At 33.9% G+C, this 23283-nt stretch overlaps 1 protein-coding gene and 1 long non-coding RNA gene across 3 annotated transcripts; one reads left to right on the top strand and one right to left on the bottom strand.

The window, feature by feature from the left end:
* The first annotated feature begins 744 nt into the window (after positions 1–744).
* On the top strand, positions 745–16661 carry LOC104085686 (kinesin-like protein KIN-UC). 2 transcript variants are annotated; one of them, XM_009589785.4, is made up of 22 exons: positions 745–1145; positions 2932–3032; positions 3138–3260; positions 4448–4633; positions 6016–6237; positions 7383–7542; positions 7764–7913; positions 8827–8915; positions 9527–9739; positions 9943–10077; positions 10210–10344; positions 11068–11247; positions 11569–11718; positions 11854–11979; positions 12227–12355; positions 12425–12545; positions 12667–12759; positions 13306–13431; positions 14095–14220; positions 14489–14632; positions 14708–14836; positions 16338–16661. In XM_009589785.4, exons 1-22 carry the CDS (start codon positions 926–928, stop codon positions 16472–16474), a joined length of 3195 nt encoding a protein of 1064 aa, XP_009588080.1. In that variant the 5' UTR covers positions 745–925; the 3' UTR covers positions 16475–16661. The 2 variants fall into 2 exon arrangements, with proteins under 2 accessions (XP_009588080.1, XP_009588079.1); XM_009589784.4 differs by having other exon boundaries at positions 746–1145; positions 11539–11718.
* Positions 16662–16748: 87 nt separating this feature from the next.
* LOC104085687 (uncharacterized) lies at positions 16749–17483 on the bottom strand. Its single transcript, XR_683917.3, has 3 exons — positions 17395–17483; positions 17247–17296; positions 16749–17178 (listed from the first exon to the last, which is right to left on the bottom strand). It is a non-coding gene; the product is annotated as an uncharacterized lncRNA (long non-coding RNA).
* Positions 17484–23283: the final 5800 nt, after the last annotated feature.

The raw sequence follows: 23283 nt of genomic DNA, 5'->3' as shown, positions 1-23283 counted from the left end.
TTCACTTTATTATATTCGAAACTCGGTAAAGTATGTTATGGTGTTATAAATGTCTACAAGTAATATAGATTATGTTTGATATGCCTGCACTATATAATGTTATTTTTGATTATCGTGTTATATTTTTTTGATTTGAACGCTATGAGTTAGAGTTCAAAATTCTACTACAACTTACTTAATTTATTGGGTTCGAAATATATTATTTGTATATATTTGATGAATTTTTTTAATATATATTTAATATATATTTGAACCAAAATTATTTGATTCATATAAACTCATAAATCTTCTTATGATCTTAATCACTTCTATCCCATCTTCGCCTAAGTGTCTATTTAAATATAATTTAAATTGTCATTTAGCGTTCAATGAATCAAAATCATGAAAGATAAAAATCATAAAAGATAACGTTCAATTCACGGTAAAAGACAAAATATTATGATTTCTTCCTTCTACTAGTCAAAGGAAGTAAAATACTTTTATTTAAAAAAAAAAATTAAAATAAAGTTAACAACTCTTCAAAGATTTTCACCTAAACACTTAAATCATCTAGAAATACAGATTATACATAGACCAAAATAGAAAAGAATCTTTTGGCAAGATTAATTCCACTTAATTAAGGCCCCATATGAAAAAGGCAAAGAAACACAGAGTAAAACAACGCGGGAATTCAAGAAAAGGAAAAAGCAAAAACAAAAGACTTAAATTTTTATCTAAAGCTTTTCAAATCCGACTTTTCAATCAAAATTGTACGTGCCGTCCTCTTCTAATAAAATTCTCTATAATTCTCCCTTCTCTCAAAAAGAACGTGAATCCCTTTCTCTATATTCTCTTCGTTTTCTTCTTCTTATGCAATATTTCTCCCTACTCTAAATTCATTTTCTCCATTTTTTGGTTTCTGGGTTTTGCTTTTTTCTTTGAAAAAATGGCGAGTAATGGTACAGGGAGACCATCATCTTCACACAAGTCTGAAAGATTACCTCCTCATAATGCTTCTGGAAGAAATAATGGCGCTGTTAATGCTAATGCTAATAATGCCAGTGGACAGCAACAACAGCAGCAGCAACAGCGTTCGAAAATAAATTCAAGACGTTCTGTTACACCCACTTCACGAATTCGAACTCCTCCTCAAGACAATGATCCAGGTACTTTTTTTTATTGGAAAAAAGATTAATGGTTACCTTGTGTTAGTGATTTTTGAATTTTCTTGTTATAATTGGTTTTTGTTGAAGTTAAACTTGGTGTAATTGTTAAAGTTTCAGTCGTGTAAACAAGCTCTTGCATAAATGCATTTAAGTTGCGCACAATAAACCTTTGTGGTCCGGCCATTCTGCTTACACCACACATAGCGGGAGCTCAGTGCACCGGACTTTTTTTTATATAATTGGTTTTTGTTGTTTCTTATGGGAAAAATGAGCATTCTTGTATTTGGGTACTTTGTGGTTTTTGTTTTGTTTTTTAGCTATTGAGGATTGAGTTGTACTCCCTCCGTTCCATTCTATGTGATGATGTTTGACCGGAGTTTAAGAAAGAAAAAAAGAGTTTTGAAAGTTGTCTAAGTCATAAACATTTGTATAACTATAAATATTTTCCTTAATGATAAAATAATAAGTTTAAAGTATTGTTTCTTATTATAGAAATGTGTACTTTTCTGGGACAGACTAAAAAGAAAAGTGTGACACATAGAGTACAAAGGAAGTAATAGTCTTGAAAAATGTTCAGACTTGAAGTTGGTGCTGCGGCACTTGTATCACATTTGAGTTGTAAAAAAGGGGTCTTTTACACGCGTGAAAAAGAAAACTAGAAAAGGAAGAGCTAAGTTGAATTTTGGGATGGATAGCTGTATTTTTTTGGTTTTATCTTGAAGTAAGATTTGGAGTGTTTGAGCTAAGAGTAGGGTGAATGATGTGTAACTTTGGTTAACAAATGTTGGAAAATTTTGTGATGTGGAGACCCTTTAAATTAGCCGTGATGCGCTAGTCATTTTACCCCTCATAATTTGGCTCATGGTATTGGTGCAAGTAAAGGTGCTGACAAAGTTAGCGATCAATCCATCAACTGCACCTCAATCTCAAACTATTGAGATCAAATATACAAATACTCTGTATTTATTCCTTTATATCGAGGTCCATTGATACTATTGCCCATTTAACATTAGAACCGGGTGCTAAAGAAAATTGCAATTCCAGTTTTTTTTTTCAACCCCGATTAGGATATGGCTTCATCTCCCAGATGCACATGAGGGTTGAGTGACGGTTGACCAACAGAGCCCTTCATGTTTGAGCCATAAAGAAAAAAGAATAATGTGTAAGACTATTTAATGTGGAATTTTGCAAGTGGAAAGTGGATAGGAGAAAGTCAGTTTTTTGGTAAAGTTCTAGGCTTCTATGAGATTATCAAAAGAAGAATCATTTTTGTTGAATACAAATCCTAATAATAGGGCCACACTTTGCTCGGGAATGTTCTTGTGTAGCTGCAAGACTTTTCCTTTTCCTGCAGACAATCTAGACTTGCTTATCTTCTGCTTCTAAGCTTCCCCCCATGCCCCAAGTGACATGACATCACTAAAGGAATTTTCATGAATTGATTGGTGGGAGAACAAATGGAATGGTCTACAGGCTCAAGTAATGTGCATCAGAAAAATCACCTTTTGCACAAAACAACCAATGAGCAGTGAACACCCACATTACCTAGGATTATCTATTACACAACCCGCTTTTATACCATACGTCATTTCTATTTTAGAGTTGTTATATGCAATGATAATCACATCTTAAGTCTTTGTTAGGGATTGTTGCAAGTATGCAATTGTCAGATACTATGTGCTGTGGACTTGTTTGTACATGTTGTATATTACCTTATGTCATCGTTAAATTTGGTCATTTGTCAAAATCATGCAACATACTAAGCAAATACAACGAAATTTCCTAGAACCTGGAAGAGTTAGAGTAGCCGTCAGAGTTCGACCAAGAAATGCCGAGGATCTTCTTTCAGATGCTGATTTTGCGGATTGCGTTGAAGTGCAGCCTGAGGTGATTAATCTTTACTGCGAATTTGCATGTCTATTTGTCTTTTTTCCTGTCTTTGAATTCGTTATAACTTACTAAATTGATCAAACTACTTCCTTAATCATGCAGCTCAAGAAGTTAAAGCTGAGAAAGAACAATTGGAATTCTGAGTTTCACAAGTTTGATGAAGTTTTTGCTGAAAGTGCATCACAAAAGCGCGTTTATGAGACAGTTGCAAAGCCTGTAGTTGAGGTAAGTGATACGGTGGCAGCTACAATGGGTTGAACAATATATAAAAGTGTAGTCTGTATGTGCTATCATAGAGATTAGCAAGTTTTCATGTATTTGTTTGCATTAAATGTCCATGAACTTCTTGGTAGTAATTCAGTTATGAAAAGCTAGTAGCTTTTGGTTATGTTTATGATAGGTTTTTATTGGAATATTTATTTTATTTGGTTTGTTGATGATTACTAGTAAGCAGTGATAGTTATGAAATGTAGTTATGTATATAATTCACTTGACTCGGGAAGACATAGTTAGCTCTTGTATTCAATGAACAGGGCATTGAGTTTCACCATGATTGGATATTATCTGTTGTAATAAATTCCAACTTCTAATCGGAGCTGTGAATTTCCGCTACCAACTGCCCCATTAGCTAAATAGGTGTAGGAGAACTTGAGTTATTGCTGAAACCAGCCAAGTCGCAATCCTTTCAGGACCTTTTGAGATTCCTTCTCCATTCGAACTATGAAAAAGATTGAGAGGGGTTCAAAAGCCCCCAAAGAACAGAAAAGAATTTCCAGGAAGCGGTTAGCTTAAGAAAAACCACTTGCTTTCTCTGTCTTTCCATGAGACACCATCCCTTCCCAAAGACCAACATCAGCACAAGTTCCTATTCTGTGAGAAATGCTATATAGCTGGGGCGGTTTTCGTAGAAGAAGAAAGCAAAAGGCGTGGAAATTCGCCCCGTTAGCTCTCATGTGGGTAGTATGGGGGGAGAGAAATAGGAGAGCTTTTGAGGAGATTGAGTCTCCTTTTTCACATCTTAAGAATAGTCTTTTATCTTTGATCGCTTTTTGGTGCACTCATTTAGTCCCTACTTGTATAGAAGATTGGGCGTCTTTTGTAGAGAATCATGTTCTGATGTAAATTCTCTACGTCTTGGGTATACTTCGTGTACACGGGAGTTCTCTCCCTTTTGATTAATACAATTTACCTTATCAAAAAAAAAATGAATGGTAGAGAGAGTTCCAGAAGACAGCAATGGCGCTCTATATATATATATAATCACTAGTAATTACTTACATAGACTGTATTTCAAGTTACTTGAGAATTACATTTGTGCATTCTTGTTGGCTGTTAAAGTGGTTGGATTTTGTGTGTAACTATTTTTATTTCTTGTTTAATCTCCGTTAACGTAATTTGATTGATTTTTGCAGAGCGTGTTAAATGGGTATAATGGGACGGTTATGGCTTATGGTCAAACAGGTACTGGCAAGACTTATACACTTGGTAGATTGGGTAAAGATGATGTCTCGGAGCGTGGCATCATGGTTAGAGCTTTGGAGGATATTATTGTCAATACAACCCCCGCATCTGACAGTGTGGAGATGTCCTATGTGCAGGTATTCATATTGGTTAACATGATGAAATCTGTTTGTATAGGTATCGTAGTTTGTATCTTATGTAGTAGAGCACTGCATTTAAACTTATGAAGCTACAGACATGCAAATTACTGAATCCATGCACACTGATAGCAAAGACTAAGCAAAATCCAAGAATTTGGCTTTTAATGCTGTTTGCAGGTTTGTCGCGCAGTTTGCATTTGCATTTAGAAAATTTAAAACTCGGACAGGAAAATGGTTTTTCATTTGGTAAAAAGTTTGTTGAATAGCTTGAAGTTTTAACTGTTAATCTCATACATTCAACACTGTTGATATTAATGATAGCCAGCATCAGAAGTTTCTATTGGCTTCTTGTTATCCTCGATTTCCTTGTTAGTGATAAGATTTTTCTTACTACTTCCCAACTCTAGAGAAAGGTGGTTACAATGTCATTAATGTAGTCATTGCATCTGATCTTAGAAAACGGAAATATGTAAGAGAAGTGGACAATATGCTTTGAAGAAAAGTTCAGCAACATCCAGAAGATAAAGCTGAAGTGTTTAGCTCTTTTGTATTTTTGGTGTAAAGGAAAACTTTTGGAGGATCATGAATCCATGTTAGACGCCCTAGATTCATTGTAAGAAGAACAGGGGTGAATAGTGTCCTTTTTGTTTAGTTTTGTATGGGCACTCACATTGTAATTATGGGTGACTTCACAATTTCAGTGAAGTCTTTATATTAATATACAAAATTGTTACCTTCTCAAAAGAAAAAAAAAAAGAGAAGTGGACAATAGGTGAATGCCCTTAACAACTTAATGCTTGTAGAAAGTGTTCTTATTCTCTTGAATCGGTAGATTGTGATAATAGCATTATCTTGAAAATATTCTTCAACGAGAAAATACTTTTTGAGATTATTAATGAGACATGTTCAATGCTAAGCTCTTTTGGGAATTAAAGAGTATAAGACTTCATTCTGGTTGTTGGACATGTCGATGCTTCTCAACTGGGTAGCTTGATGAGTGATGACAAATGCTAGCTTTTGAGGTTCAATATTTGATTGAATGGTCACTATAACTTCTATGTTCTTGTGGAGATTAAGAACTTTTGAGACGGTAATTACTGTCACATGGTCTGACTTTTCAATTAGAAAAAGAAGCACATCAAAGCAACTTTTTAGTATTGCTGTACCTTATTGCTGTCTAGTATATTTCCATCTACTTATTCTTTTAATTCCTTAACACATCATTGAATTTATCAGGAAAAAGATTATACCGGTAGTGGTGTAAATTTGTCCATATATTTTTCTTCCGAATGGTCTAACATTTATTTGTTAGTTGTTATGGAGTCCATTATATCTATGAGTTTCACGTCTAGTAACTGACATTGTAATTAATGCTTCAGTTGTACATGGAGTCTATCCAAGATTTGCTTGCTCCTGAAAAGATAAACATCCCAATTGTCGAAGATGCTAAGACTGGAGAAGTATCTGTCCCTGGTGCTACAGTGGTCAAGATTCAGGATCTTGACCACTTCTTGCAACTACTGCAAATTGGAGAAGCCAACCGTCTTGCAGCAAATACTAAGTTAAATACTGAATCATCACGTAGCCATGCAATTCTTATGGTATGTATTAACTCTCCTCGGCTATTCTCTCATTGCAAAAAGTTGAGGAATGAAGATACATAACTTTATTTTGACCATTTCTCCTGTTCCGGCTCATGCATTTAAGATCTGAAAAATTAAGCATACTTCATATAGAAGGTTTGCCGGAAAGAATATGGAGGATAATTTCAGTACATCTTTCACCAAGGAGACGCCACCAAATTCCGATGGGGGCATTAGCTCTAGAGAGGAAAAATTGCTCCATCAATTTCTAAAGCATGTCTATCCCGGCTTCTTATCAGATATCTTAATTCTAATGTTGTCCACGAATTATTTTCACCTTAGTTTCATGACTTATTCCTATCATACCATTATTGATCGATTTACTTTCCTTTGCAACTATTGCCACTAGGTCTCATGGTGCTATATTTTTCTCTACAATGTGTGTTGGAGTGTCCCACATTAATGAGGGAATAGACTGTTGTCTTCTTATATGGTCGTGGGCAATTCTCACCTCATGAGCTAGCTCAATGTCCATTTTCTTTACATGGAATCAGAACGAGATCCATTCATATACTTGGTTTATGCAATGTTCGACTCCCATGTTATTTTATTCACACTCCCGACGTATAGTCCTAGGTTTGTCAGAGGGTGTGAGAGTGTCCTACGTTGGTGAATGAAAGCATCGTTGTCTCCTTATATGTTTTCGGGCAATTTTCACCTCATGAGCTAGCTTTTAGAAAGTATCCCCACTTGTGGGAATACACTGGGTATGTTGTTGTTTGTTGTTGAGCTAGCTTTTGGTTTGAGTTAGGGTCATAGTCATTTTCTTTACACAGTATTAGACTCAGACCCATTGTTATTCTTGATTGCATAATGTTGGACTCCCATATTATTTTTTCCACGCTCCAGTCCAGTCCTGGGCTGTGCCGAAAGGGGTTAGATTGTCCCACATTGGTGAGGGAATGAACTATTGTTTTCTTATATATTGTGCGCAATCTTCTCCTTATGAGCTAGATTTTGAGGTTGAGTTATGTCAAGGTCCATTTTCTCTACAGTGTTTGACATAGGTTTCTGAATCGTAACGTGCTTTTTGGAAAAATAAATCTTATTACAAGACAGGTAACTTTTCTATTAATTTGTTCTGACTTATCCTTCTTTTACAGGTTAACATCCGTAAATCTGTAAAAAATGATGAAGAAACCGACTCTTCTTTTGGAGAGAAAGACAGCAAAACTGATAGACATGGCAATCAGATACCTATTGTTCGTAAAAGCAAGCTGCTAATAGTTGATCTTGCAGGATCAGAGCGAATAGACAAATCTGGTTTGTTATTCTTATATTCAAACTTACAAGTTCATTTTGATTTCTTATTTGAAATCTTCACGCATAGGCTGTTTCTGGGACGTAGGGACATTGTGGTAATGTGGTGATCGAAACTTGAAGAAGTGGAAGCCTGCAATACATGTTCATATATCTCTTACTTTTATTTTTGTTCATTCTCCAGATTAATAAACATAGTCTTGGATTCTTTCACTGTGCTGCAGGGAGTGAAGGTCGCTTGTTGGAAGAGGCTAAATTTATTAATCTCTCTCTTACTTCTTTGGGAAAATGTATAAACGCCTTGGCTGAGAACAGTCCTCATATACCTACAAGAGATTCTAAACTAACACGGCTTCTTCGTGATTCATTTGGAGGTTATTTAAAGTTTTCTTTCACTTACTTTAGCTCTTTTAGATCTCAAAATATTGCCCATCGTCATGTAGAGGTTGCTTGCAAGTAAGTGTAATCTTGTGCCCTGTTCTTTCACTGTATGTTTGATTGTTTGTTTGTAAGTGTCTCTTATGCCCTGTTCTTTCACTGTAATGTTTGAATCTTCTTCACTTGAACTACTTGTCCTCTCAGTCCGTGGAGTTAGTTATTCTAGCTCTTCACTAATATAAATATATTTTAAAATTTTACTATGTATTTTGCTACATGTGGATACATATTAGTAAGTAGTATCCTGTCCCAAGGATTTTGGTCTGAACACTCTATTCAAAAATCTATTATTTTGGCCTCCCGAATAAATTCCTGCTTTATATGACCTCAAATAATTTTATCCTCACGACAACGAATTTTCCTTCTAAAGAAATGTATGTTCCTTGTGAAGTGATAAAGAAGATAACAGTTGAATTGATTCAAGCTAATGCTCAGTAAAATGAATATCTATGTGGCTTTCATATGCGTAAGAATGAATTTTATCACGTCTAAGTTTATTCCAGATATTAGATTGCATGTTGTATGGGAAAAGATTTTGGTAGCTATTGCAGATAATTGTGACTAACTTCTTTCTTCCTTTCCTGAAAGCTAAAATATCACTCGATCCATCTATTTCTCTAGACACATGTCTAATTATGACTTGATTATTGAATTTTTCATTACTGGATGGAGTATGGACTGTACACTTCTGTATGCATTACACATTGTGCATCATGCCAGACTGTGACGGTTTCTATGGTTTGTATCTAATTTGTGTTTGACAGCCTAGGCTGTAAGTTTGTATTACGTGAATGCAATTGGCTTTATTGGTATTTACTTATTTGAAAATAATATAAGCTAATGAAACAGGTTCTGCACGAACTTCACTTATTGTAACTATTGGACCATCTTCCCGACATTATGCAGAGACCACAAGCACAATAATGTTTGGACAACGGGTGAGATTGGTGCTCTTTTATTACGTTTGACAATTTGTTTATAGTCCTTTAGCCTCTCAACTGTCTTCAGGTTTCCTACTGAATTATACTTGCACAATCTGTCATCTTATCTTTAATCTGGTTCCGCAGAGACTCATAGTTTTACTACAAGTATCTCTCATATTGAAGGAGTGTTAACCATTTGGTCTTTCAACCAACTGATTCTTGTCTCTGTTTTGAATGCCCAAGCTCTCTTTTATTTATAACATTCGGCATATGTCAGAGAAAGAAGTAGTTTGCCTGTGCTTTCAGCCAATGCAGTATGCAGCATATCCTTATTCTGCTTATCATTGAACTGATCTACAGAAAGTCTTCTTATAAGAAGTTACACACTTGAAAGCAAAATATGAATCGATCTACAGAGAGCCTTTTTATTAGCTTTTCCTGCCAAAAAATATCATAGGCTGCTTTTTATATTCCTTGCTAATCATGACATGAAAGACTGCATTTCTGCCAATTTATGACCCAGAAAGTTTGCGCTTCTGCTGATATATTATACCTGATATGCTGTTTTGAAGTTGACTCTTAAAATTTTTCTTGCCATATGAGCTAACATTCACCGCTTTATACAGGCTATGAAAATAGTTAACTCAGTAAAGTTGAGAGAAGAATTTGATTACGAGAACTTATGTCGTAAGCTAGAGACTCAAGTGGAGCAACTCACAGTGGAGGTTGATAGGCAGCAAAAGTTTAGGGCAAATGACCAAATGGCGATGGAGAAAAAACTCAGAGAGTGTCAGAAGTCATTTACTGAAGCAGAGAGAAGTATAGTTTCCAGGTCCGAGGTAATTCTTTTGACCTCTTTTATTTTGTTTTTTAGATAGGATTTCTATACATCTGCTTTCTCTGAGGTTGAGCTTGTTAAACAAGGAATCCTTATGCCATCTTCTGCTTCTCCCTTTCATATTTCTTCTCATTCTGAAGGTTAGTGAACTAATTACTTACTTCCATGCTTTCTATTTCCCTGCATGCATTGTATCCTCTGCAGTTTCTAGAGAAAGAAAACAGTCGCTTGGTGTCTGATGTTGAAAATCTGTTGGAGGAGTTAAATCGCCAGAAGAAACAGAGCAATTCAATGAAAAATAAGATTGTGAATCTAGAATCAGATTTAAATAATAGCAAGGTATGTTTGGCAGAATGACTTCTTTTTTCAAATGTTTTTCTAACAATGAGCATTTAGTCCCAACCCCTGCAAACTTTGAACTTTCTCAAACCAGTAGACTAAAGCTCCTACGCTAGTCTTATCTAATTTCAGCTTCTGGAGAAGGAGAATGGCTGTTTAAAAGTGGAGTTGGAAAACGTACTGAAAGACTTCAACAGAGAGAAAAATCATAATAATTTGTTGCAGGATGAGGTTGTGCGCCTAGAAATGAGTTTAAAGCAAAGCGAGGTATGTGGGGTTGACCAATTATGTTCTTTTAACATATTTCCATTGAAAGTTATACATAGCTATCTTTTATCCTTTTATATATTCTCCTTTACCTATTTCCTCTGTTAGACTTAGATAGTTAGACTTGGTAATTAGGTTACATATGTACCGACATAGTAGTGTATGTATTAGTGTTCTACATTGGATAAATGTATTTTTTACATTCCCTATCAAAAGAAACAATGTATTGCTTACATTGTAGAAATTAATTATAAAATAAGTCAGCTGTAAGGAACTTGTTTTTTCATAAAAAAGAAATTAGTTTCTTTCGTTTTCCAAGTCTCACTTTCTCTTTCATTTTTCCTCACATCTTCTTTATATTTTTATTCATTAATTTATTTTACAACGAATATTAAGCCCTTCAAACTTCTCTAGTATTCTCTCTGAACTCTTATTGAATAAACAAGTGGAAATTAAAAATCTGTCATGTAATAGATTATATTATTAAGGTGGACCTCAAACTATTTCACGTACTTGCTGAACTCCTATTGAAATGTGCTTCTGGAAATTGAAATTATTATTTGATATGATGTTCTGTAAGTAGTTGGCAATTTTAAGATTTGAAGCTTTAAATTTTGCTTCGCGGTTCTGATTTTGTGCTTATTTAGTAGTTTTGTGTCATAAACTGGACATCTTCTCGTTTGGTCGCTTGAGGCACTAATCTTGTTGTTTTACTGTTAGTAGCAACAACAGCTAGAAAATTCATCATATCAAAAACTACTTGCTGAGAATACTCAATCATATGAGGAGAAGATAGCTGATCTGTTGAAGCAATTACAAGATGAGCATGATCGCTCTGAAAGTGCTCAACAACAATTAGAACTGATGAAGGAGCAATTAACAGGCGTTGAGGAATTAATGCAGGTTGACCATTTAAAGTGGAATGCTCTTTTTGCTTTATAAAACATCAACTTGCAATTTTATTTCTGAATCCATAGCTCTTACTTTGTTTGATTTAACAGGTTTTTCTGAGCCAAAAATCAACTTACATCTAATGAAGTTGTAAAAGCCTATAATTAGTCTGTGCAATGAAGTTAATCTAATTTTCTTTTTTCATCATGCTGAAACTAATTGAGAGCCTGTTTTAGTTTCTATATGTCCTAGGTTGCTATGGGAAAAAAACTAATTCTGTTTTTTTTTTCTGTCCTTAAAAAGCATCATCAAAAGCAAACATCTATATATCAGAAGGAACTTGCAGACACTACTCTGATGTATGAGGAGAAAATAGCACAATTGGAACAACAGTTAAAAGATGAGCATTCTCATGTTGAGAATGTGAAGGAACAACTACATGCAATTGAAGAACAATTTACTGATCATGAGACCTCAGCGAAGGTGAAGCTCAATAACTGTTTATAGAGAAATTCTAGTACTTTTCATTTTTATTTCAATTTTATATAACATTTGCTTGAGATTAATTAAAATCGGGAACATGGTCAGTGAGGATTCATATTGCTTTTCTGATTGTAGATTCAGAGGGAAAAAGAGATCGATGCACTTAGATCCAGATTAGAAGACATGAATCAGCTGTATGAACCAAGTGTGGAGGAACTTCAGACATTAAAAACAGAATATCAGGTTCTACTATCAGAAAAGGTATGTGAAGCACTCTAACATTGTCCCCTCAAGGTTCTGATTAATGTTTAATTCACTTAAATTATATTACAATGCCCACCTTCCCTCTCAACCCCCCACCCCCCACCCCGCAAAAGAAAAAAAACTGAAAAAGAAAACAGCAAGAACAGGAAAAAAATTGCATTCTATTGCATAAACAAAAAACGTAAATTCTGTAAGTGGAAAATGTACTTATAATAATCTTTGCTTCATTAACTTGATCCATTAGAAAGCATTGCATGACGAATTTCACGAAGTGAGACAAACACTTCTAATCGAGGAAAAGCAAAGGAAAGCTGCTGAAAATGAGCTGTTTAATATGAAGAAGCTTGTGCCTGAGAGTGAAGATGGCTTTGAGGTAAGTGTTACCATGGGAGTTCCTTGTCAATTATAAACCTTGGTTAGAGTTAACATCTGATATTTACAGGAGAAGAAGTCGTATATGAAACAATATACAACCAGTGGATCATTCAATATGCACAGATCAACTGAATCAAGGGAGAGAATTTTTGCCCATCAGAACACCATGACAAAGATAATTGAAGAAGGTAAAAAATTTAAATTTTAAAGTCAGATCTCAGTCTTGTTTTATAATAGCATAATCATGTCACTTTCAATTTATCTTTTGAAGTCTTTATTTTAACTAGGTTTAATGACTTTGCTATTCAGTTGGTGTCCAGAAGATTATCTCTTTGTTTTCATCAGCCGATTTGGATGTCCAAATTCATGCTGTGAAAGTGGTAGCCAATCTTGCAGCTGAAGGTCCGTATAACTAACTGTTGAGTTGTATTCAAGTGTCAAAACTATGGTGTGTTGTCGATAGCATCAAACAGAGTAGCTTGATATAAATCTTTATTGGAATGGTAACTGAAAAGGATGGTTCTTTGGCTGGGCAGATACTCTGAATTACCTCTTGCGACTTCAACAAAAGCCATGAAATTAGAGTTAGGGCATAAATTGCAAACTTGCAAAATATCTTTCCTAAACCTTTAAACATTTCAATAAATATGTGCATTTGAGGTGAATGGCATTAGGTTTTTATTTTGGTTATTACGTAGATTTTGGTGCTTAATGTTATATAACAAATGTAAATTGGCTAATCAATCAGAATTGAGAGGAAGAGAGGTGAAGAAGAGATTTTTAAGCCCACCATTGTATCACTACGTGCTCTACCATTCCTACTAGGTCCATAATCTGATTGAACTCCACAAGACTGGCATGAACAAATTATTGTCATTTCGGTTTATGAAAAAGAAATCAACATATAATGCGCAGAGGCAAAACCTAAGTCCTTTTCTCTTATTTCAGACGGCAATCAGGAAAAGATTGTGCAGGAAGGTGGTTTAGATGCACTTCTCATGCTGCTGCAATCATCCCAAAATACAACTATACTCAGAGTGGCTTCTGGAGCTATTGCCAATTTGGCAATGAATGGTACTTTTGAATCTTTTCTTCATTATATTCTCATCTGTTTTAAGAATTTCCTTGGTGTGGATTCTTCATTCACTAGAACCTTCTTAACCATGTTTCCGTCTCTCTTTAAAATGTCGATGAGGTAAGTTAGGATATTCTTTTTTGTGCTGGCCATAGGAAGAAGGATTTTAGACGCAATCCAGTAGAACCAGTTAATTGGGCCCAGGAGCTTTGAGTGAGCTATTTATAGGACAAGGACAGTTGAAAAGGTGGAATAAGAAAAACAGAAAGCTAACAATAAAAACAAACAAAGGAGGAGGCTGCCAGGTGCAGAACTATTCAGGATATAAACACTCCTTTGTTTACTTCCCCTGCTTCGACTTTCAAAAACCATAGGCATTTCCTTTAAACCATCTATTATAGAACGTTCAAGTGACAGTAATCGTGTGCATCAATCTGTCTATTATTTTCCAGATTAAAGGTGTAAACATCAGAATATAATTGCATGTTTGATCTAAGCTCACTAATGTTCTGGAGAAAAACACAGTTTGACTATTATCCAGTCAGTTTGATGTTTTAACCCTCTGAAATCTCTTTCTCGTTTCACATGAATCTGTTGTAAAGGGCTGATGGTTCCAATTTTACTTGTTTTGTGCTGAAAACTTTCAAATTTAACCTGTTCAGAAACGAATCAAGGATTAATATCAAGTAAAGGAGGTGCTCGACTTTTATCCAATACAGCTGTCAGAACTGATGACCCCCAAACTCTTCGAATGGTCGCAGGAGCAATTGCAAATTTGTGTGGAAACGGTAAGTTATACTGTAGTATGTGTAGTCACTCCTGCACAAAAAATGGCGAATTGATTTGCATTATGTTCGCTGAGCTTTCTACTTTCATGTGCACTGGTGGAATTACTAGTGCAAGTTGTTCGCAATGCATTATCTTCCTCAACTTCTTTTGGACCTTGTTTTTTGTATTTAAAAGCAACATTCTGTTTCCTTGATCCTCTCTGAGGCTGGATGATTTGTTCATTTATGTTATACCTCTGAACATTGATAAGGATCTATTTCATGACAGAAAAGTTACATGTTACATTGAGAGAAGATGGAGCTGTCAAAGCATTGTTAGAAATGGCTAGATCTGGAAACATTGACGTCATTGCTCAGGTTGCCAGAGGATTGGCTAACTTTGCAAAGTGTGAATCGCGAGGAACAATTCAAGGTTTGCAAGCTTCAGACATGGATGTAATTTCTGTTTTTCCTGTTACTATGCTCTTGACTTGTATTACTTTTCCAGGACATAGGAAAGGCCGTTCTACTCTTATGGATGATGGTGTTCTAAGATGGTTGATAACCAACTCTAACAGTGCTTCTTCTTCGACTAAGCGCCACATTGAACTTGCTCTTTGCCATTTGGCACAAAATGGTTAGCTAATTGTCCAAACTTATTTCTTATTATAGATGATGGTTCAGGAAACCTATTAGAGTAATATGCAGATGTATATTTAGTTTTTAAGATAGCTGAAAACAGCTAAACCTTCTGGCCTAGTGGTATGCCTTTGTTCCTTGGCAAGTGCTTGTCTGGGATCTAATGCTCTCTGCCTCAAAAAAGCCATATATGAAGTTATTTGTAGTACTTAAAAAGTAAAGATTACGTTTTGCAAGTTTCTAAATACATTCAAATTGAAATGAGAAGAAAACATAAAGGTAAAACAGAGTGTTTTTGTAACTCTTTTGAACATATAACAAATATTATTAAGGATTCTGTAGTTATTAATCAATTTCCCGCATGCATATCCTTGAAAATTATTTTTGTCATCTGTATGAGTTGAGCTTAAAGAAAAAAGTGAGGATTCATATCCCGACCCCGACTTGTTTGGGATTGAGGCGTGGTTGTTGTTGTTGATAGTTAATCTTAACCTGACTATGGCTAATGGCAACTTTAAGTGTTGGGTAACATATGTTTATGCTTCCTGTATTGCTCCTGAGCACAACATATGCATTTGTCTAGGTCTGAATCCTCTCAAACAAGAAAAAACGGCATCAGTTTCTTGATGTTCCATTTTTTCTTTCTTGGTCACACAGCTGCAGCCATATGCAGTTGATGGATTAAACTTGGTCATCACGCATGTCTGGTAGTAATTCAATAATCTAAAAACTGGTGAGAAAATTCAGGTTCTGACAATGCAGTATTGTTGGACTAATTTTCTGCCATGGAAACAGCCTCTTGCAGAAATGTATAGTAAGGCTGCGAACAATAGATCCTTGTATTCCTGCCCTTCCCGGGACCCCGCGAGCTTAGTGCACCGGGCTGCCCTTTTTACTCCTTTTTCTTTCCAACCTTATGGGACCTTATTTTTTTAATCTTTTAGAGTCAGGGATCCTCTTCACAGCATTCACTGTTGAGGATTTGGTGTTCCCCAGTTTCTTTTATCATAGGAAATCTTATTTATGAAAGAAAAGTTACATCACTATGTTGACAAATCCTAAAGTAAAGCATTTCTTTTATGATTATTAGCCTTCATTGAGAGCTATTGGCTTCTTCTTCCTCTTTATTTCCTCCTTTTATTCCTTTTGTGGAATTAGCATCAAATTATCTAGTAGCAAAAACTTCTTTCTTACTTGCAGTTTATCCACCTCATACAAGAGTTCAGCGGCATAATATACTTTAAAGTTTTAATGTGTACTGATTCTCATACTTCTTTCTTCTCTGAAAGCTGTATTAGAAACTACCTATGGTCAAGTAATAGTTCTGTTTTGTATATTTGAATTTCGGCAAACACTTCTACTGTTAACCATTTCACATATGCTACTCATTCACTAGTTGATAATTTCTTTATTTCCCTAACAGTCATTTTTAGTAACCTACAGGTTCTTCCCTATTGCTCTAAACTCAAATAATGACTTTTTCCTCATGGCTGTGGCAGAGGGTAATGCTAGAGATTTCGTGTTGAGTGGAGCATTGGATGAACTTGTACGAATATCTACTGAATCTTCACGAGAAGATATTCGCAATTTGGCTAAGAAGATACTGAAGTTGAGTCCTACATTTCAGCTCAGATAAGTGCATAGTGAAAGCAACACTTTACCAATATAAGGAAATTCCAGTTTTTTGAGTCTACAGAAGTAGAACATTATGAAGTAGCCTCTTTTACTAACATGTATTTACAACAGTCTTGTAAGTAGCCCAACAAAATGTAACTAAGATGCTTTATGATATGTTTTTGTAAATGATATACCATTCTTATACATATGCATTATCATTTATCAACATTCTAATTCAACTAGTGTATTAATGCAAAAACAAAATGAAAGGAAAAAAGAAATTTTCACTTTATTAGTTCATACAAAGGCAGATCTAGGATTTGAATATTATGGTTCAAGTTTCTGATTCTACCACATTCCATTTGATTTACTGGGTTCGACATCTATTATTTGTATTTATTTAGTGAATTTTTTTAACACATATACATGGTCCGAGCCAAAGCTATAGGTTCGGATGAACCCATAAGTTATGATGTACATCTGCCCCTGAGTTCATACTACGCTGTAATTATTGTGCTTTGTTGACTAGATTTTCATTGAATAGGATGGTAGTCTTTGTGTATAGGTCCGGGGAAGGGTCGAACCACAAAGGGTCTATTGTATGCAGTCTTACCTTGTATTTATGCAAGAGGCTGTTTCCACGACGCGAACCCGTGACCTCCTGGTCACATGGCAGCTGGAATTTCCCTACCGGGGACCTGGACCTTTAGAAGATCAGAGTACCTGAAGAGAAGATATTGAATGTTATTCTTGTCACCAATTGTCACATCTATTAACATCAATATACTTACTCTGCAAATGTAAACAGGTTCTCATGCTCTGCGATAAATGCAAGTAGGGCCTGAGAAAAGGAATTCAATGGTTACACACATGATACAACTAAATATCAGAAGCATGACATCAGAAAATTAAACTACGTGAACTTCCAGACTTAATTACCTCAAATGGCATGTTCAACAGCTCATGGTTTATTGAGATGTTAATTGAGAGATCAAATTAATTGAATTGCATTTAGCTCAACAAATGGAAGCACTATAATTGGACAAACAATTTCAATCGGTTGAAAAAGATGCAATTGGAAGAAAGAAAACAAATGAATTAATCCTGAGCGAGTAATATGTAAAAGCAAAAATATAAGTATTTGTCATCTAGCTTCAATGGTTTCTCAAATCTTCTGGACAACAAAGACGGCGATATGAAATTCCTCCTCTCCAGTCCATGCCATTACTTATTTGTTTTAAAGACCACATGAGGCCATTGCAGAAGGAAAGTTATAAGTCAGTTGGCCAAATGGCAGTAACATTTTTATATACTCAAGTTCTAACTTCACACCAAATAAGCCTGGTCCCCGAAGCCTAAGTGTTTGGAATGTTTCACACATTGTTATAAAACTTTATCTTCTAATAGATTTTCTTATATTTCTTTAAAACTAGTATATGCACGTTAATAATGACACATGATTATTTAAATATTTATTTATATGAAGGAACAATAAAATTTAATTAATAAGAGAAATTTTATGTATAATAATACAACAATCATCTAAATGCCGAAAAATATTATTACATTAGCATAATACATGAATTTAAAATAAAAGGACATCATCAAAACTTACACAAATGATCAATTTTGTCGTGTTAGTTAGATAATTATGTATTATAATTTAAAAGTATTTAATGTGATAGTATCTTAAAGAACACTTCTTTGTGGACAATATTTTTTTGTGTATGTTTCCTCCTAAGCGCTGCCTTAACCAGAACTCTTGTTGTCGATCTTGATATCCCTCTTGAAAGTGCAACATACAGTTGTTCGTGCAAGAAAACATATTGCGTTAAATATAGTCCAATATTTAGTATGTTTGTCCTTATACTTTATTTATTATATTTGCAAAACATAAGCATACTAAAAATTATTTTCACACAAATTTAAAAGGATATTCCTTAGTTTCGGAAGACAAAAGTTGAATTCAGGGATAAGAATATACTTAGAAGCACATTGACCAGTATCATAATTTTTGCATGTGTGATGTTATTGTCAAAACTTCTATATACCATTTGTGTGCTATTGCATAGGCTATTAAGCGTATTTAAGTTTTACAGTAGCATGACAGGCATATTTTACTTCAAAATTAACTTATATACAATGGAAGATCAACTTAGTCTATTATATATACAGTGACACTAACATACGTAAGAAATAATAAACTTGACAACAAACATGTATGGTAGAAGGCCGTTTGGTATTAAAGTATTTAAGTATTCTTCTTGGTAATAATTATTGGTATCATTTTCTGCTGAGCCAAAAACAGAAAAATATTTTATTTTTACTATAAAATTTTGCAATCAACCTTTTATTTAATTGATCAACATATTCATTTCTGCTACCTAAGATATCTTTTTAATTCTATCATGTGATTTGCACAAATTACGTTTTAATCTAATGATAGAAATATTTCTCTTATTAAATGCACTACTATTGCCATTAGGATTGATAACCAAGTATTCAAGAAGAACCAAATCATCTTTTATTGGATGCTCTTATTCGTTTCCGATACGAAACAAAAAGACACTGAATGTTGGATTTGTTCTTACTTTATATTTCTTGCCGGTTGAATCTTTTTCATTTGAGGCCAGAAGTATAACTTTGGCAAGCTATCTTTTACAGTCTCTACTTTTGTCTATTTTGGAACTACTGGTAATACTTTGACATAAATTACCTCTCAAACCATTAATTTTTCACCAAACGGTTCATTAATATCCAATATATCTATCTCTCGAACTATGTTTGACACTTAGCCATAAGTGCTTCATCCCATATTATCAATTTTGCTTTTCTTATAAATTTATCACAATTGCTCTGCTTTGATATATTTGTGATGGTTATTAAAGGTGTTTGAAGAGGTGTATCAAATCTAAAGTGGGTTGCCTCACAATAAAATCGTTGTTGGTACATCACTTGCTATTATTGCTAACAGTCCCATGCCTCTTGATATGATATTTGCAAGTAATATGTGACATAGAAATATTATTTCGATTCCTCTAGAGGCATCTACAAAGAATAATCTCGTTATACTCTTTATAATATAGTCTTTGAAAGCTTGTTCTTGTTTAGGATATAGCTTTGATTGTGCTTCCAATAATTGTATAGCATTATAATTCTTAATAATATATTAACCTTTTTACTTTGTGTTCTAACGCTCTTTTTATGGAATAAATATATGTATCCTAAGATTATTTTTTTTTTAACTTGAATAAGAATTTTACTCATATGATGAATTTGAAAAAATTATTGAATTGGATTCTCTTCCCAAATAATTAAATAAAAGATTTAATTATTTGATTTTAACATAAAAAATAATTTATTCTATATTGATTTAGATCTTAATATTAGTTCATCTCTTGTTTTGAATATTTAATCTTAATTATAATTTTATTCACCATAAATTTTATTTTCAAAGAGTAAAAGATTTATATGACATTTTACTTTTAGATCTTTATGGATGTAGAACCATTAGTGGTATTGACTCTTACCTACCATTTTTTTCTCTTTCTCACACATTTTTATTCTTAAATATTTTTTAGTTATTTTTTAATAATTGGATATTTTTTTAGTATTACACAAAAAATTGATAAAAAAATATTATTTGAGTAGGAAAATAATTCAAATATAATATAAATATATATTATCGTGGGGGGGGGGTATTTTTTTCTCAATTTCAAACAGTTCATTTAATATTACTTTTTTTTTGTATTTGACATTATGGAGTGGTAATGTATTGCCAATACGGAGGATTTTGATGAAATTGATTTTATTAAACCTTCCTACATATTTTAATAAGAATCTAATAGACAAATTTTATTAATTTTAAAATCTTAAATATTAAAAATTAGCATAAAAGGTATTGTAGTCCAAAATAAGCTATTGTAGTTATACCCTTTCCCTATGAATTCTTCCGTTTAATATTTTAGGGCTATTTTGGTATATTAATATTGTATTTATGCTTTTATAATAATATAGGCTCTCCTTTTTTCTAAATGGGTTTGGACAATATAATACATTCTCAAATTAAATTAGTAATAGGACATTATAATACGTTTTCAAATTAAATTAGTAATAAAAAAAATTTAAAAGTATATCCTAAAAGTAATAAGATTACATGACTAAAGATATCTACTTATTCAATTTTATATTAATTAAACAGACGAAAAGTAATTATACTTATAGGATTACTAAAGGTAATCATGTAGGATTTCTAACGTGTAGTATTATGTCTTAAAACTAATAGAATTACAAGGCTAATGTCTAGAATTCCGATTATGTCCTTTATGTGAGTTATTATGCTTAATAATAAAAGATTATTTTTGTAATCCAATATTTTATTCATGCTTTTATAATAATAATAATATAGATTAATATCACGGATGGGGCACCGAGGAGGTTTGAAACCCTGTAATGAAGTTCGGATACAAATACAAGAAACATGATATCATCATGCTACCCTTCCAAGAGAAGGTTAGCATACAAGTTTAACTCATGAATTTTAACAGATCATAACAGCTTTCATGTAGTAAAATTGTAGAATACTTGAATTTATAAAAACATCAGGACTAAAAAAATAGAGCAAACTTGCAATTGTGCTTGCATTCGATATACTGCATTCCAAATCGAAATCCCTTTATTGTTATTGTGATAACCCGATAGGTCATATTTAAATTTAATAAATTATTTCTGTGTTCTGAGACCTCAAATAGTACTATTCATTATTCCTCGACTTGTTTACGCAACCCGTATAATTTTACGGAAAGTTTTTATGTGAAAAATTGATTAAAACGTGAAATAGAGCTTTAAAACTCAATTGGGTTGACTTTGGTCAATATTTTGAGCAAACGAATCCGGATCAGTATTTTGACAGCTCCGGCAGGTCCGTATCATGATTTGGGACTTGGGCGTATGCCCGGAATCGAATTCGGAGGTCCCTAGCTTGAGTTATCGCATGTTGTCGAAATTTTAAAGTTTAAAGGTTTAATGACTTAAGAGATTTGACTAATGTTTGACTTTGTTGATATCGGGTCCATATTTTGGTGACGAAACCCGATATAACTCCATTAATATATTTATGACTTATCTGTCAAATTTGGCGAGAAACGGAACTGGTTTGACTTGATTCAGACGTCCGGTTGTTAAAATAGAAGTTTTAAAGTTTTATTAAAAATTTCATTTGATTTGGGGTCCGATTCATAGTTATAGGCGTTATTTTGGTATTTTGATCGTGCGCGCAAGTTCATATGATTTTTTGGACTTGTGTGCATGTTTAGTTTGGAGCCCCGAGGGGTTCGGGTGAGTTTCGGGGTGGTTTCGGACCATTTCTAGGCCATGTTTAGTTGCTAGTTTTTGGCTACAGCAGTGTGCTATGTGATAGCGGGTAATTGGCCGCGATAGCGATGAGTAAAATGGGAGAAACTGACCAGTGCTTCGCGATCGTGGATTACCTTTCGCAATCGCGTAGAGGAAACTTCTGCTGCACTGACCCGACTTTGGAAGCTTATATCTCGCAATCTATAAGAAATTTGAAGATGATCCAAAAATAAAAGTTGTAGCCCTTTGTGTCTAGTTTACAAAAGTAAACCATTTGGCATTTGAATTTGTGTACAAAACATTATGGTTGGTACACTACAGGTTGTCTGGGAAGATGTTTGGAAATCGCGAAGAAGTAATTTGTATTGCATAGGGCTGACTTTGGCAGCTTGTATCACGAAATCTATAAGGAATTGGTAGATGACCAAAACATAAAAGTTGTAGATCTTGGTATCTAGTTTTCAGAAAGATAAACCATTTATTATTTGGAATTTTGTACAAAAAGTTATGACCATCATACTAGAGACTTTCCAGAAAAAATGGAGAAGGTTGTTGGAAAAATTGTTCTTCGCGATCGCGGGAGAATGGTCGCGATCGCATAAAGTAAAAAACGCTGGAAAAATCTTTGTGCTTCGCGATCGTGGGAGTTTAGCCGTGATTGCATAGGGTAAATGATTGGGCAGAACTTAAGTTCTGAAAATGGGATTTCGTCATATTTTTCACTTCTCACAATTTTGAGCTCGGATAAGACGATTTTTGGGCAATTTTCACGAAAAAATATTGGGATTTGATTCTTTCGGACACTAATTCGTGAGGCAAGGGTTTTTGGAATCTTGAATTTGGTTGCGAAGCGAGGTAACTATCGCGGTTAACTTTGACTTGAGGGAATAGAACCCTTGAATGATTTGTTATATGAAATTCATGTGAACGACGTATAGGCGAGGTGACGAGTGTCTATACGTCGTCAAATTAATTATTTCCATAATTATTTGAAATCATAAATTATTTTAAGACATGAATTAATTATTATATTAATTATTTCTCTCATATTCCTTGCTCAATATTATGCCTTGAATCCATACTATAATTGTTACATGTTTATTTGACTTATGTGATTTAATTGTTACTTTACATTTAGTATATTAGAAATTAAATTGCCTATTTCCACAATTAATTGCTACTTGTCATTACTTGTTCCTAAATAATTTATAAATATTGTGTGCATTGTTTTCTAATAATTTCTTACTGAATGTGATATTTATTGGAGTATTTTTATTATATTTAAGATTTGTTAAATTATATGGTTGGAGCGGGTTGCACGCCGCAATGAAAATGAAAAGCAATATATTGGGGGATCGGGTTGCACGCCGCAACGAATTATATTTTAAGTTTATATTATTGGAGTGGGTTGCACGTCGCAACGGAAATTTATTGAAATAATAGTTGGTTATGACTGCCGAGTTGGCTTCAACT

Source organism: Nicotiana tomentosiformis, chromosome 5, assembly GCF_000390325.3.
Source record: "Nicotiana tomentosiformis chromosome 5, ASM39032v3, whole genome shotgun sequence".
NCBI classification, from domain to species: Eukaryota; Viridiplantae; Streptophyta; class Magnoliopsida; order Solanales; family Solanaceae; genus Nicotiana; species Nicotiana tomentosiformis.
Note: the sequence above shows the minus strand (reverse complement) of the source record. Positions and strands in the feature narration are given on the sequence as shown.

Coding starts and splice junctions, on each gene's coding strand:
- LOC104085686 (XM_009589784.4), top strand. CDS start 926: ATGGCGAGTAATGGTACAGGGAGACCATCATCTTCACACAAGTCTGAA. Junction 8,916..9,526: donor CAATAATGTTTGGACAACGG/GTGAGATTGGTG, acceptor CGCTTTATACAG/GCTATGAAAATAGTTAACTC. Junction 11,980..12,226: donor AGGTTCTACTATCAGAAAAG/GTATGTGAAGCA, acceptor TTGATCCATTAG/AAAGCATTGCATGACGAATT.